Source organism: Elephas maximus, chromosome 6, assembly GCF_024166365.1.
Source record: "Elephas maximus indicus isolate mEleMax1 chromosome 6, mEleMax1 primary haplotype, whole genome shotgun sequence".
Classification (NCBI taxonomy): Eukaryota; Metazoa; Chordata; class Mammalia; order Proboscidea; family Elephantidae; genus Elephas; species Elephas maximus.
The window spans coordinates 134,922,864-134,934,876 of NC_064824.1; the positions used below are offsets into that span (position 1 = coordinate 134,922,864).

Genomic DNA, 12,013 nt, shown 5'->3' on the forward strand with positions numbered 1-12,013 from the left:
CTGCCTTCTGCCACCAGACCCAGCCAGTGGATATCCACCCTTCTTGACCCCATCTGTACAGTTACATAATCTATAGAAATGGAATCATTTTTAAACATATTATTCTGTGGCATGCTTTTGTTATTCAACAGAATAATGTCGATTTCATTTCATGCCAGTAGTTTATCAGTATTTTATCTTCCGTGGCTTCATAGTATTCTGTTGTATTGGTTTAGCGCAATGTATTTAGCCAGTCCTTTAGGGATGGGCATTTAGGTTTCCAGTTTTTTTTTTTTTATAACGGCAGTAAATATCTTCACACATATATTGGCATATTTCTGTGATTCTGTTAGGTTATTATAAGTAGAATCCAGTCAAAATTTGATAGCCCTAAACAAATTGGCATTAGTAAAGGCCAGTTTAAACTTGGACCACCAGAGTCCCTAAGTCCCGATTTCCACACACTCGTTTCACGTCTGTGGTCAGAGTTTAGCCCTGACACTTTTCCTCTCTCAGGATTTGAGTGCAGGGAAAAGGGCTCCTTTGTTTGCTCTGGAATATCTTTTAAGCAGTTGGTTTATAAAATTGATGGATTAGAGTTGACCTTTCTAAATTATCTTTCTCTGAGATTAGATAAATTGTTTGAAAATTTATGCTTGGCTTTTGTACTTTAGCTCCCCACTTTTCAAACCTTCCAAATCAAGATTTCTTCCGTTTTTGTTGGAAATAATCCAATAAAAGTTTTATTTACAATAATCGTTTACTGACCTTTTTATGAATTGCACTATTGAACTTTTTATTAAAGAGTTTAATAGCACTTGTTCAAGACTAGCCCTGGGACTTTTACACCAGTTTTCTGACTTGTTTTTTCAATCTCCTGTAGTCTGGCTACTTCAGTGCCATCATTGGCTTCACAGGTGAAGACCCAACCTGTGGACATCTGGCTTCCTTTAGAGACAGAACTTCAAAGATTGATCTTTGACACTGACCATGTGCCAAGCATTGACGTCTTGACTATCATTTTCTCTGTTTTCAGGCAGAGGCAGAGGTGAATGTGGTTTTTACCAAAGAAGTTTTGACGAGGTGGAGGGCGTGTTTGGCCGAGGAGGTGGCAGGGAGATGCATAGATCGCAGAGTTGGGAGGAGAGGTAAGTACCGGATCCTGAGCTTGATACAAATGTCCTTAGCAGGTAAAACGGACTGCCCTCCTGCTTTCTCAGAGGAGAAGGCCCTTTGATGTACAGTTATAGAGTTTCATTTTTAAAAAATGCCGTTCATTATTGAGTATCAGATTGTATGTTAGGAATTTTAAAATGATCCTCAAAGAAGGAAGCCATTCTAGATCAACATGTGTATTAGTTTCCGAGGGCTGCCATAACAAAGTACCACAAACTGGGTGGCTTAACACAATAGCTCAGGGGACCCGACTTCCTCCTCTAACAGCCATCAAAGTTAGGTTGATTTGGAAAATATTTAATGATGTGGGAAAAGCAGTATAAAACTATGTACAGCATGTATCTAATGAAAAAATAACATTCTGGTGTGTTTTCAGTGTTTAAAAAATTATATATACAAAAATATTGGTAGATACTGGCTTTTGGTAGGTGAGATGGGTATTTTTGCTTTCAACTTTATGCTTCTCTATATTTTTCCAAATGTTAGGCAATAACCACATACTTGTTTTATAATTTGAAAATGGAAGAAATGCTATTAAAGAAACATAGGAAAGTGGTTTTGTTCATGGATGGGAAATCAATATATTACTCTCAAGTCTTGTTTGAAATTTCTTTTATCTTCTCTAGGGGTGACAGACGTTTTGAAAAACCAGGACGAAAAGATGTAGGTAAGGCTTTCTGTTTTGAAATACATTTATTTACACTTCTGTCTTTTTAGGTCTTAACAAACTCACACACAAGGATTAAACCAAAAACCCAGTACTGCAAGGATTAAGTTTTTAAATACAGACTTACTTACCTCCACCTCTCCAGTAGGTGGGGTTGTATCATTGCTTGAATTTAGAATTCCGTGGTTATTAGAGGACTGTATCGCGTGAAACCAGGCATGATGAATAAAACCATTAGAATTTTACTTAATGTTTTAGATCTTTGTGTTCTCTGAATGGTATATTCTTTGTTAAAGCCATTTGTGAACTAAAATTTTAAGGTAACAGCCAATCTAGTAACTCCTTTTCCAGGGTAGATAGCATCTCACTGGTTGTTTCCAAATGTGACCTGCTGTTCTAATGTAGTGACTATTATTGGATGCTTTTTGGTAATAGGCTCACTTCAGGTTATTAATTGTGCTCGTGATTCTGGGCTCTTTATGTAAGTAATCCATTTTTGTTGATAATGAGAAGAAATAGGGAGAGTGCTAGTATGTTTGAGACCAAAGGCTTAAAAAGTACCAAGTGTTCTTACTTTAGTCCTCTTTCATCCAGTCTGTTTGTCTGGCCTTCTGGCTGTATAATTTTTTTTTTTTTCCTTCTTATTTTGAGATGAGAGCAGTCAAAATAAAATACATACTCACGGGGTCCGCTGAATTAAAGAGGAACACAATAAAGGAACAGGACTTAAGGTTTATGGTGAATTAGTCATAGTTTATATTAAAGAATTTATGATGTTAAGATGGACTTTCTGACTGCTTAAAGACACTGCTTTACAAACTGCCAGTAGGTATTAATATCTGAGAGAAAAAAATGCCAGTTCATAGTACCATTAGAGTTGGGAAAGTGACTATAGAAATTCCAGATTCCTACAAGAACCAGATTCCTACAAGAACCAAATTCCTACAAGTACCAGATTCCTACAAGAACCAGATTCCTACAAGAACCAAATTCCTACAAGTACCAAATTCCTACAAGAACCAAATTCCTACAAGAACCAAATTCCTACAAGAACCAAATTCCTACAAGTACCAAATTCCTACAAGAACCAGAACTGACCCGATGTGGCAGAGGTGAGTGCCTCTCATGAACATGGTAAATATGTAAATATGCTGAGACTGATTTACAGACTGTTTTAAAAAAATTAATGATAAGCAGCTTTGCGCCACTGTTTCCATATAATACTCATTTTAACATATTAGTGATTTAAATTCCTCATTCATTAATATGGCACTGGGAATAATTGGTCGTATTTATATTCATGAAAAGCCATAGAATGTAAATGTAGCATAAAGAAATTCAGCATGGGCTGGGTAGATAATTTATTGCTAGTTGACGGTCTTCACCCATATCGTAGACAAGGGAATGAATATTATCTTGGGGGATTTGTCAGGACCTCTGCTCCCAAGTCTGATTTTGTACATTTTGCCAATGAGCACGGAGAGGTGATGAGGGGTAGTTTGAAGAAAATAGAATTTGAAATCAGAACACTTAACGATTGTGGGTGATTTAAGCTCTTAGATATTTATTAGTCTCATCAATAAAGTGGAGGTGATAATGCCTTATAGAATTTTTAGGAATAATTAAGAGTATGGACTCATTTATTCATGCAACAAATACTGAGTTCCTGTGGCACAGTGGCTAAAGCGCTTGGCTGCTGTCCGAAAGGCTGGCGGTTTGAACCCATCAGCTGCTCCACGGGAGAAAGATGTGACAGTCTGCTTCCATAAAGATCACAGCCTTGGAAACCCTATCGGGCAGTTCCACCCTGACCTGTATGGTCACTATAAGTCAGAATCAACTTGATGGCAACTGGTTATCGCTGTGCCAGACATTGTGCTAGGTAACAAATAAATGTTCCTTTTCTTTGGAGGACAGTGTTGGTGTGCTGATCACTTTTTCAAATCATTCAGTGTTGTGAGGGAGCTGTGGAGTGGCATAATTGGGACTTGGGATCAGAGTTAAGGTGGAACAAGATAACCAAATGGAATCAAATGGAAGTTTAACAGCAGAAATGCAAAGTTTTGCATACATGAATTCTGCAGTTAAAACATGGAGGCGCTGTGTGTAACGGCAGCTTGCTGGGAGCACACAGCACTTGAAACAGACTCTGCTGAATCTAAGTCAGCAGTGGCCGGTGTCTCTACAGCCTCGGGCAGCATTTCCCACAGTAAAGTGCCCTCAGTGAGTTAGGGAAGAGAGTCCCACTATCTCAGGACAGCTAAGAGGTTTTCGGTTTTGAGGCACACTTTGAAAGGGTGTCCATGCATTGGAGTAGGACGGCGGGGATTTGAAGTCTTGTAACAGGGAATGCATGAAGGAAATAGGGCTGTTTAGATAGGAGACAAGACTGTGGACAGGACAGAGCCGGGAGAAGGGTTTATGAGGTCACTGTCTGCAAATATTTGCTTAACGGTCATGTGAAAGATGATCTGAGGGACAGAAAAGGGCTGAACTGTTGAAGGCTCCAGGAGGCAGATACTTGACACAATCTTAAAGAAGATCTAATCGTTATAGAGTTGCCTAAACATGACATGGGTTGCCTTGGGAAAGTAGTGATGAGAATCCCTGTGATGAGACTATCTTGATTTCAACTATTGATACATACTCACTCTTTGATCGCTCGAGGTAGTTGATTATAAAGTTCACTATAATCATTATTTGTGATTCTCCTATTTTACCTATATTGTACATGTAGAAATTATTGAATTGGTGTATGTTCTGCTGTGTATATTCTCAACAACAAAAATCAGTAAAAAAAAAAAAAGTAAAGGTCCTTTTCTTTTTCTTTGACCCTGTATTGAAAAGGGAAGCTCTGTATTACCAGATTGACATGAGGTAGCTAAGCATATAAAGTTGTTGCTCCTAAAATATCATGGCTGTTTCTAAATGTGACAGGTTATTCTAATATAGTGACTTCTAGGGAATTTTTTTTGATAAGATGCTCACTTCAGGTTATCATATTAACTGTGCAGATGATTCTGGGCTCTTTATATAAGCAATCCATATTTGTTAAAAATAATGTAGATTAAAAAACAAAACCCTGTTAGCAGTTGTAATTTTTTTCGTACACTCTCTGAGAACAGCAGCTCTAAACTAGTTCTTTGGGACACTAATATATTGATCACTGGTGAGACATCCATGGCCTTGAATTAAGATAATTGGCGCAGTGAAGGAAAGTTCAAGGATGATTTGCTCCTTTTCAAGTTAGAGGGGGTTCATATCATATATTTGCCTCTTGTGTGCAGAGAAGTGGGTGGGATTGCAGACATCTGGGTGAGAATGGTGCCTCACCCCTGTGAACAGCCCTGGGAGAGAGTGGAGGTGGAAGGAGGCCTGCGAAGTATTTGGTGCAGTTATAATTCCTATTGAGTAGGGATTGATTACTGTCTAGGGGGATCAGCTCTAGTGATCATCTTGTAGTAAGATTCCATGAGATCGAAATGAAAAGATCACTAGAAAACTAAAAAATGACCCAGATGATACCAGTACGTTGAACCCAGCCTGATAGTAACTAGTCCATTTTGGTGGGAAATCCTTTGAAATAGACATAGCAGTTTTTGATCACTAGGCTGCTGCCGGCAGTTAGTAATAGGGTTTGTACATACAGAAAACCTCAGCCCTTAGTGATTTTTAGTAACTACTTGTCTCTAGTTCGTTGGGACTGCGATGCTGTCTGTACTGGTTTCCAAAGGCACTTTTTCAGCTAGTTCCAAGGTGGCCTAAGATGCCATGACTGAGCTCACAGGTGGCCCACAGCCAGGCAGGCAGAGCTGCCATCCCTGCCTCTCAGCCATTTCCCCTGGCTTTCCTTTGTACTCCATGCTCATGAGAGAACAGTGGTGGTTTGCAGAAAATTTAGTTCTCAATGTAGAAGGTGTGATTCTTTGAAGTGAAAGAATCACGCACAGACTCCCAGAGACTTTTGACGCCCCAGACAAAGGCTGACGGTATTGCTTAGTTGCGCTATTCATAAAACATTTATTAAATTGCTCTAAAGTGCCAACAGAGTTTTCTGGGCATGTGTAGGGGGAAGTCACAGCCAGGTTTCACATGGACAGTTTGTCTGTAGCTACAGTAAAAGCTGCGAAAGCCGGGACCTGTGTAAGGCGGGAACCTGTCAGAGAAGGAAAACTCCCATATTTTCCATTAACAGAGAGGGACAGAAAATTTGTAAGCTGTACCCTGGCAGAGGCAGAAAACTTGCGAGATCCAGAAGAGTGAGGCAGTCCCGTGGAGCTGCAGCTCTCACAGGTTTCACTGTGTAAGAACAATGGGAGACGCCTCTGGTGAGGACGGAGCCCATGCTGCTTCTACAGGGAGACTTCATTCCAGGTCTTGGCCGTTTACTTGTCATGTCACCTCAGGCAGCCGCCCTTAGCTGTGGGGCCCGTGATCTGTGCAAGTGACGGAAGCGCTCTTAGAAAAAGCGTACCATGTAAAATCTTAGGTACAACTTTATTTTCACAAGTAAAGTGAGCCTTGTTAATTTATTATAGAAATAAGAATTCCTGCTGCCTGTAGTTGTTAAAACAGTCTTGGGGTGGAAAAATCTGTTGTTCTGGCTAGTAGTTAAGAATGCCTAAGATTTCAAACAGCAGAAGTTCACAGTAATTACGTTGCAGTGTTCTTGGTATTCCTCATGCTATTATCTGTCTTAGACCACTCCAGAGTTCTTTGTTTTCTTTTCCTTTTGGTCAAAGTGTAGAAAAGTGTGACTTGCTGTTCACAACTGCTTGCTTTTACTCAGCTAGTATTTATTTCAAGGGACGATTCCTGCCTGGGTCGTCACCAGTAGGGAAGGTTGATCTTTCCCTTTTCCCACATAAGCCTGAATAAGGAAGATTCCAGAGGAGAAGAGTGGCCAGAAATCTATTGGAAACTTGATAGACTTGACTTTTTTGGTTCTTGTTTTATGTTTGAGGATAGTTTCATTTTTTTTTTTTTTATTGAAATGCAAAGTTTGCAAAGGATTGTCTTAAACTGGGAAATAAAAGAATGGGGTTTGTCCCAGTATATGTAAAACCAAAAAGGAAGCAGCAGAGAAAGCATCATTTTCCTGGGGCATTAGATTTGGAAAGAAATAATAGAGTTCATCCAGTCCAGCCTCCCACTGGTGAATAAACACTCATTTTGTGTTTATAGAAAAAACTATTTGAAGTTGGAAACAGGAATTCGCATTCAAAAATACTTTGTTGCCTAATTATTTTTTGCTTTGTCTATTAAAGAATTTTTTTCTAGTGAAATTATATCTAAGCCTTTATTATATATACAAAATTAAATATATTTGCATTTATGAATTATTTAGGCCCTTCATAGTTTTTTATACCATTGAATGGGTCGTCGGTAGAGAGCGAGTGTTTTTACTTAGATCTGAAACCATTCAAATGAATAGTTGATTTTTCAGTCACTTTCTTATTATTATGCAGGGTAGCTTTAAAGTAACTTTTGCATCTTCTCCCCAAAATACCACCCTGCAGGTTCTGCTAGTGCTGGAGCTTACCCATGTGTTCTGATTACTTTCTGCCACAAATGTCTGAGCCTGTGTGTGTTTGGGTGTCGTGTTCAAATGATTTTAGGGTTACATATAATCTATAATTTGTTGTTTTTCCTGTGAGTTTTTGTTCTTAGCTGTTACTTACCCCAGTTTTGTAGTATAAAGGACTAAAGACATGATTGTTTGCCTTGAAAAAAGTAGTAGTCATTAAATATTGTGAAATTAAAAGGTTGTTGACTAAATATTATGACATGGTCTTTCCAGCTACAGAGCTAGATGTGAGGCTAGACCGTTATTCAAGGTTTATGGTTGATTTTTCTTAGAGTTCAGGTGTGTTAAACTTCACTGTCTGTCTGCCTTCTACGTTCATTACTAGAATCCTACCATCTCCTTGTAAATTCACCAACAATGGATCTCTATGTTGAATTTAATTGATTTTAGCAGATAACCATAGATACAATCTTTGTAAAGTAGAATCTTGTATTTCCAGAATGTGTATTGTTGGCTTAGCCATTTTTTGTGAACATAGGTACGATTACTCTGATGTGATCAGAGAGATGTAATCAAAGTTGGGGGAAAAAAACCCATGAGATACGATAAAGAAAAGATAGCTGTATAACTAGCTGGGTATATTTAATACATTAAAAAAGAAGGGTGCCATGGGTAAGTCTTACTCTGTCAGTCCTGTTTCAGAGATCTGAAAATTGTCAATGCTTTGTCCATTGATATGTATATCCAGGTCAGTCCTGTTTGGGCTCTTAGAGACCAGAGGATTTGCAAGTTGAGGGATTGTCTTGTCAAAATTCTCCATCTTGATTTGATATTCACCTTTGGAACCTCGGGCCAACAGAGGTGCAAAACAGTGATGTAACATGATCTCAGAGGGTAGGTAGGATGTCCTCCTTTGGCATATTTCTCCAGTGCCTTCCTGCATTGCTGAAAGGAACACGACTAGTTCAAAGTGGGGAGGATTTTCATGCTGGAGCAGAGTAGCCAGAGGACTCGATGATGTAATGGAGTGGTAGTAGGTCAGTGGAAAGATAAAGAACGGACATTCCTCGGAACCGATGCCGTCAAGGTGGAAATCCACACTGGTCTGGTAGAGCTCACCATTTTCTCTTTCCTGATAGAGTACAGCTGAGACCCGAACACTAGTTAGAGGGCTAGGTCGAATGTTGGCCACTTGGAAAATAAGATTGGGTTTGCCATCTCTGTGAGCTAATACTGCTAAGTGAGTAAAGCGAATTGAGAAAGCTCGATTTTTTGGCCGGGCAATCTTCGCCACAAAGGCACCTAAATTAGAAACCATTGAATTTTTTTTAGAATGTTGACTATAAATATCAATACCTTTTCTGAACAAGAAGGGTATATCAAATAGTTAAACATTTCTTAGGTGCCATGACTTCTAAATGAGTAGGGAATTGAACGCATGGTTTGTTAATTGGGGTTGTCTCATTTTGCCTGGAGAATTTTTCAAAATATACGTACATTCTTACTTTAAAAACCATGATTTCAAAATGGACAGGCATAATTCATCTTGTTACATGAAAATGTAAATAAAACCATATCCACCACTTTCTTACAGAGTCAAAAGAATTGGTTATTTCCTATATTCCTATCTCTGCCTTTTTTTTTCCTTTTAATGCAATGGAAAATAAATATAGGTTAATTACAACCAGGTTATTTCAAGTTGCAGTAGAGACTAGATTCAGAGTAGAATGTTTTGGGGGGTGAGAAGAGGGCTAGTGGAATGAGTGACACGTTGGACAATTTTTTAACTTCGAATCTTAATATAAACCTTTCTTTTTTTTTCTTAGAAGGCACTGGCTGCATAAGGTGATTTCAGTGTATCTTTTAGGTGTATCTTCCCTGTGCCCCAAACTACAGATTGTGCCACAGATGCTGTTGACAGGCTGGTGAGGCCAATGGACCTCTTCTCAGAATTATGTTTTAAAAGTATAAAAATAAATCCCCAAGATTCAGTGGAAACCAAAATGTATTAAAATACAGTTGAACATTTAAAATGTTTTCTAAGTATTCTATATGCCTTATTAACACATTAAATGACAAAACCTAGTGGCAGGTATAATACTGTAATTTTGAAGTATTATAGCATGATACGAAAATATCTGTGATTTTTGTTTGTATCAAAGTTGTAGATACTGCTGATGCTACTGCTTTTGTTGCCTACATTCATTATCAAAGGAAATGCCAAATTTCAGGTAGAGGTTAGTGAAAAAGGATTTAAGATTTCCCATCTAAGTTCACAGACCCCACTGATTTTATCCATGAACTGGCCCAGTTTAAGAACTCTTGTTCTAGAAATTCAGTGATTTCTTGCAGGTTGTAGAGCCAGTGGGTAGCACGCTGGGACTTGATCCCAGAGTACCCTTCAGATGGCCCGATGCCTGCCTTCTCAGATTATTGGATAGTATGTTAAAACCAGATTTTCTTTGTTTTGTTTTAATTGTATCAGTTATTAAAAATGACACTAAACCTACCACTTTATTAGGGAAAGGAGTCTTATTTGTTACCAGGTTTATAAGCAAAATTTCATAATCCTTGTAGCCATGTTTCCAAGTGTATTTTGTTAAGAATGTGTAACCTTAATTTTTTCTCTGACATAATGCTGACTGTGGTGTCCTGGGCTCATTGGTATTGAGTAAACGTGGAAAAGATAAATCCAGAGGAGAAAATTCTACCCCAGTGAAGAAAAAAAATACTAAATTTCTCTCATTAGGTAAAATGACTGTCAAAATAGGCACTGAATGTATTTATACACTTATTTAACAAAAAGTTTTATTTCTCTGAAAAACTTCCTTTAGCGTTCTCCCTAATACTTTTTGGCATAGCATGTTCCTGCCAGCCAGTGTCCTAGTCGTCCCTTTTTTTCTTAAGAAGTTCCAATAGGTAGAACCTAAGTTTATAGTCAGGTCCCTTATGATTTCTTCTGTTGTTTGGCCCTGGACGCCCTCAGCTCTGTCTCAGGCCTTGCCTACTGATAACGCAAATCAATCACCCCATAACAGAATCACTGATAACCAACTACCCTTTCCAAAACACTTGCTGTTTTTTTTTTTTTTTTAAAGAACAAAGACGATTACCTGTGATAAAAGCCTCTAGCATGAGGCCTAGGAGCATTTGTATGGCCAGTAAGGCGATTGCACTTGGACAGTCACCACTGGGGAACATGGTACCATAACCAATTGTAAGTTGTGTCTCCAAGGAGAAGGAGAACGCCGCTGTGAAACTGGTGATGTACTTGACACAGATGGTGTGGTTTTCAGGTGGGGCGTCGTGATCTAGTCCCAGATCACCATTCATCTCCGCTAGGACATACCAGAGCACTGCAAAGACAAGCCAGTGGACAAGAAAAGAAGCTGAAAAGACCAGCATCATCCAGCGCCAGCGCATGTCCATCAGGATTCCCCAGGCATCTCGAAGATACGCAAGGCTCCTTTGAGCGCCATCCATTTGAAGTGTGCTGTGGCCATCCTTGGTGACCATCCTCCGGTATCTCTGAGTTAGGAGAGGGGCAATAACTTTGCAGTTACTGCCATCCATCTTAGGCTGGAATTCTCTGAAATCAAGAGTAAATTAGTAAGCCCTTACCTGTTTTACAGTTATAATTCCTAAATTCGGAGACCTCACTCATGTTCTGCTTTGTGCGGAAAGCTTCCCTGACTATAACTTGGGAAGGCTTTCTCAGTCTGATAGCTTGCTCTCTCTTTCTCTGTACATAAGGGGCCATTTATTAAGTACTTTTCCTTTGAATAACTGTTAAAATAGTTTGACATTTTAATGTTTTCCAAGTATATCTTAAAGTTCCTGAGGGTGGTGATTGGTTCATGCCCGTTTGATGCCACCATATCTTACTTGTGCAAGTCCAGGCAATCAAGTAGTTATTAATTTGACCGAATATTATGTGTAAATAACAGAGTACCTGGATAATTCATGATAAAAAGGAATATGTTAAATACGTAAATGTTCTTCTTTGTAAATAAATAGAAATCACCTGGAAGCTTCTTGTGAAACTGTCTGCAGATCCTACGAGACCCGACTTGGTATCAAGACAAGACTTGCCCTTGTCCTCAGCTTTGAGAGACCTGCAGTTGTAACGTGTGCTTTATAATCAGGCTACAGAGAGTACACCAAGGAGTTGTATGATTGAGGTTTATGTGTGTTTGTCACTTTGGGCCGTTTTCACGAAGTCTTTCCTTTCCTGGTTGAGGTATTGCTGTCTTGAGTATTCTAGGCTCCGATTGGATCGTGGAGAGAGAATTACTTTCCTGGTAAAATAAGTAGACATTCCTAGATAACCTTAGCTTTGAAAGTAAATAAGTCAAAGAAAAAGATTGAAGAGTTTAATGAACTGAGATAATTACGAAGGCATCAAACGGCAGTTTTCCAAAGATAATTAATTAGTTTTCAGCCGTTAGCAGTTTTCATCACTGGTTATACTTTCCTCTCTGTGGTGAGTAGAAATCTAATGTGTGCTTTCCTTTGACCTTTGTTGCGTATGACAAAGGTGTCTTAAGCCTTCTGTGCAGAGGCTACCAGGAGCAGAGTGGGAAATACAGGTTTGCTCCCCTTGGGTGCTCCCATCTCTGCTGTAACCTGTCATAGGAGTTTATATTTGAATCTTTTCCTTGCTT

At 38.9% G+C, this 12,013-nt stretch overlaps 2 protein-coding genes across 3 annotated transcripts in view; one reads left to right on the forward strand and one right to left on the reverse strand.

The window, feature by feature from the left end:
• The window catches only part of GIGYF2 (GRB10 interacting GYF protein 2), a 147,146-nt gene that overhangs the window by 51,618 nt on the left and 83,515 nt on the right, over window positions 1-12,013 (forward strand). For both annotated transcript variants that reach the window (XM_049888462.1, XM_049888463.1), the window contains exons 7-8: window positions 1,016-1,127; window positions 1,782-1,822. In XM_049888462.1, coding sequence (XP_049744419.1) covers window positions 1,016-1,127; window positions 1,782-1,822 — 153 coding nt within the window. The remainder of the gene's footprint in view (window positions 1-1,015; window positions 1,128-1,781; window positions 1,823-12,013) is intronic.
• Window positions 8,029-10,922, reverse strand: KCNJ13 (potassium inwardly rectifying channel subfamily J member 13). Its single transcript, XM_049888467.1, has 2 exons — window positions 10,463-10,922; window positions 8,029-8,651 (listed from the first exon to the last, which is right to left on the reverse strand). The coding sequence occupies exons 1-2, from the start codon at window positions 10,920-10,922 to the stop codon at window positions 8,029-8,031; spliced, it is 1,083 nt and encodes a 360-aa protein (XP_049744424.1).